We start from the raw sequence: 3,554 nt of genomic DNA, 5'->3' as shown, positions 1-3,554 counted from the left end.
TCAGCAGAGAAGAATTCACTCCTGAAAAGGAATGGTTTGTATCAAGAACGCACACATTTAATATCATTAATCTTTTTTTTTTTTTAACTGATGACAAACACACAGCTTTAGTTTGTGCAAACAGACGTGTTCCTGGACTCGAAGGGGATTGGTTGTTTAACTTTTTTAACAAAACTTGGCTGTGTTGCCTTCAGGTGTCAGAAAAAGCACTGTTTAAAGTTTAGCATATCTTCAGGAGCATTTTCAACAAGCAGAAGGTCCTGGGTTCGAGCTCCAGAGGAACCACATTGTAAATGGTGCCTCCTGTGGATGCCAAGGTGGGTTGCAAAGAGTTAAGACTGTTAAGTTTCCCTTTTTAGGACAAATAAGGCACTTTAATTATAAATAAGTATAAAAAAAATTAAAATAATAAGACATTGTTTCAGTTTGTCAGATCTGTTTAATCTGGTAAATCCTCAGAAACAGTTTGGAAAAAAACCTCTGCGTAAAAACCTGCACCGTGTGTGTGTGTTTAAAGGTTGGCATGTCTGAACACAGTTAAAGTGAGGAGGAAACTGTACATTATCAGATTCCTCATGTGGAGCAGCTGTCTGTGTGTGTGTGTGTGTGTGTTCATCTAAGCTGTGGTTTGGCTCACAGCTTTTCTGGAAACTGCCTATGTGGCACCTTCTGTTCCTCCTCCTCCTCTCGTCTTTCCTGGTGTTGTCTTCTGCCCTCCTGTCCTTTCACTGGCTGACAACATCAAAGTCGTCTCTGTTTTTTAAACCACATTCAGGTTAAGAACGATATGAAAACAGCGATAGGAGGATCGTCTGCTCCACCTGTGATCATTCATGCTAAGTAATTAAAGAATTTCACACTCTACATCAGGTTTGGTTAAAAATGAACCCTAAATGTTGCCGCTCCTCTTTCTCACTGCATTTTAATCTGTCCATTTGCCAGGGTTGATCCCAGCCTGATTTAAACCACCTCTTTGAATGTTCTGTAGATGTTGACCAGGCCTGATTTAAACCACCTCTGTCTTTGAATGTTCTGTAGATGTTGACCACAGACTCATTTCTCACCTTAGATGTCACTCAAAGTTAAAAACATGTCTGTCAGATGAAAAACACTCTTTTCCTAAACTGGTTTCTCCACGTCTCCACTTTTCTCCAGTCCTTTCTTCTTTCGTCTGTTTTTTTTTTTGTCCTTAATTACGGGGCCAGTGATTGGTCCAAAGTCTAAGAAAGACTCGGCCAATCACATGTCCTACAGAAGTGTCCCTGTGTCCCCTCAGGTGCTACATGTGTGTGTGTGCACATGCACAGGTGGTAATGATTACTTGTTGTGTGTTGTCCATGATGATGATGATGATGATGATGAAGATGTGACCCGGTTTAAAACCGTGCAGGGCCCCTGGTCCAGGGCAGTCTGTCAGAGGGGCCACAGTGCGGCAGGAATCACTCAGAGACTCAGCCCAGTTGGACCAAGTCGTCTCCTTCAGAGTCCACATCTGGATCTTCAGACCTCCAGGCTGAGAAGAGCATCACAGGTGAGAAACTACAGGGATCGTCTTTAGGTTCCAAACTGTGGATTCAAGTTCAGGTTGAAGTCAAGTTTGGCTGCACAACAAACACCTGGTTCTGTTTTACGACGACAAAAAACAGTCAGGGGCCGGAGGTGTGGCAACACGTTGGTTTAAAAGTTCACTTCCAAGGTGCGGGCGTCACATTTTACCACTCCTCAGGTGAAGACCAGCTGAGGGTCTGGACATTTAGTCAGGGATTCATCAGGTCTGCAGGTTCATCTACAGAACTGAGAAGATTAAAAAAAAACTCACAAACAGCTAAACGTCGTTGTGTTTCTGTGGTTCATACAGGAGACGACGAGAAGGTGTGAGACGTCATGGCCGGAGGACGGAGGACCAGTTTCTGTGGCGTCTTCATCACTGCTGCGCTGGCTCTGATGCTGCTGCCTGGTGAGTGAGGAGACGATCAGTGACTTTAAATCAATAAAAAAACGTTACTGTTGTTTTATAGGATCAGTATTATTGTATTCGTTATTCGTTAACTTATTTTTAGTTTTATAAATCTCACTGCAAACTCAAATTGTAAACTAAAATTACTGTAAATCAAACATTTACACATCACAACGATGGGTTTATTGTTGCAGAGGGTTGATTGATTATTTTTAGCAAAAATATTTTTTATCCCTAAATGAATAATTCATTATTTAATCATTAAAATAAAAGAAACAAGAATAAAAAAACTTTTTTTACTTACTAAATATTTACTGATGTGATGTTAACGTCAGAACTGAGTTTAGAAAAGAGTTTTATTTTCCCCCATCATTGACCTCGTGTTTAAGGTTATTCTTTTGGTTTTTTAATTTCCCATTTCTTTTCTAGAGAAAATCATTAGTTGTGCCTCGCTGACTGAAACAACAGATGAGTAATGAAGGCTCTTCTCAGAATCTCAGGCTTTTGTTTTCAAGGACTCTTACAAAAAACACAGGCAGTTTGACAGAGCCGTGATGGAGGAGCAGACCAGACGTTTGTTCTCTGTTCAATCACAAACTGAACGAAGCCTCGAAAAAGAGAGAGAGAGAATAGTTGATGAGAGACACTTCAGACAGTTCGTGTGAAACTTTGATAACCTGTGTTTTTATTTGAACAAATATAATGATTTTACATCAGATTTTTAAACCAGACAAATAATCTTTTATATAATATATAATGATTGGACAAAACCAGACAACCAGACAAATAATCGTTTATATAATATATAATGATTGGACAAAATAGTTTTTTAACAACAAATCTGAAAGAAAACAAAGAGTTGAATAAGTGCGGTACATAAAACAGACAATATGAAGAAGAAAAAAAGATAGTTACGTATGACTACATTTCTCCTAAGAATTTATTGTCATACATGAGAAACAGAAACAGTGAAAGGAACTCTGGCTGCTGCTGGTTTGTAATGCTTGCTCAAGAGCGCTGCTGGGTCAAAATTCAAACTTGCAATCCTCCGCTTAGAAGCCTCTTCCCTGTGCAGCCTCTGGTCTTGTTTTGCTAAACATCACTCATATCTAATAGTTCTCTGTGAAACCCTCGATGTCTCAAATATTGGAGTTACATGTTATTTTAAATCTCATGAGCTTCCAGTGCCTCACCAGCATGTGGCGCCCCAGCATTTGCCCCCATGGGTCAGACGGTATCTCAGTCCAACCCTGAAGCCCAACAAACTTGATCGGCCTATTTTTATTACACACCCACCCAACCTCCACATCCAGGCTCCATCTGATGGTGGTGTTATTTCAGAGGGTCAGCGACTGAGCTGAGGATCACCTGACCTTCACCAGTTCACGGTCGCGGACTCGTTCACTGCCAAGTGAGGCCGTAACTCAGACCGTATCCATTCACTCTCTTCATCGTCCCCTGACTCCTGGACACAGGGGGCAGTGTTCTTCTTCCTGCTCCTCCTGTTTCCACTCTGATCTCAGCAGGACTCGCTCCACTCCATACGGTGATGCTTTACAGGAAAAACTTTACTAATCACAGCCTCCTCCCCCCCCCC

General features: G+C 41.3%; 1 protein-coding gene across 2 annotated transcripts in view; it reads left to right on the top strand.

Annotated features, from left to right (window-relative positions):
- Positions 1–1,386: 1,386 nt before the first annotated feature.
- Positions 1,387–3,554, top strand: part of and1 (actinodin1) — a 7,462-nt gene continuing 5,294 nt past the window's right edge. The window contains exons 1-2 of one of the 2 annotated variants that reach the window (XM_008308082.3): positions 1,387–1,531; positions 1,859–1,957. In XM_008308082.3, coding sequence (XP_008306304.1) covers positions 1,885–1,957 — 73 coding nt within the window. In that variant the 5' untranslated portion in view covers positions 1,387–1,531; positions 1,859–1,884. Of the gene's footprint in view, positions 1,532–1,559; positions 1,773–1,858; positions 1,958–3,554 lie in introns of those variants that run through there. The other variant, XM_008308081.3, reaches the window with a different exon arrangement.

Source organism: Cynoglossus semilaevis, chromosome 3 (genome assembly GCF_000523025.1).
Source record: "Cynoglossus semilaevis isolate Cse_v1.0 chromosome 3, Cse_v1.0, whole genome shotgun sequence".
Lineage (NCBI taxonomy): Eukaryota > Metazoa > Chordata > Actinopteri > Pleuronectiformes > Cynoglossidae > Cynoglossus > Cynoglossus semilaevis.
This window is presented reverse-complemented; position numbering and strand designations above follow the sequence as displayed.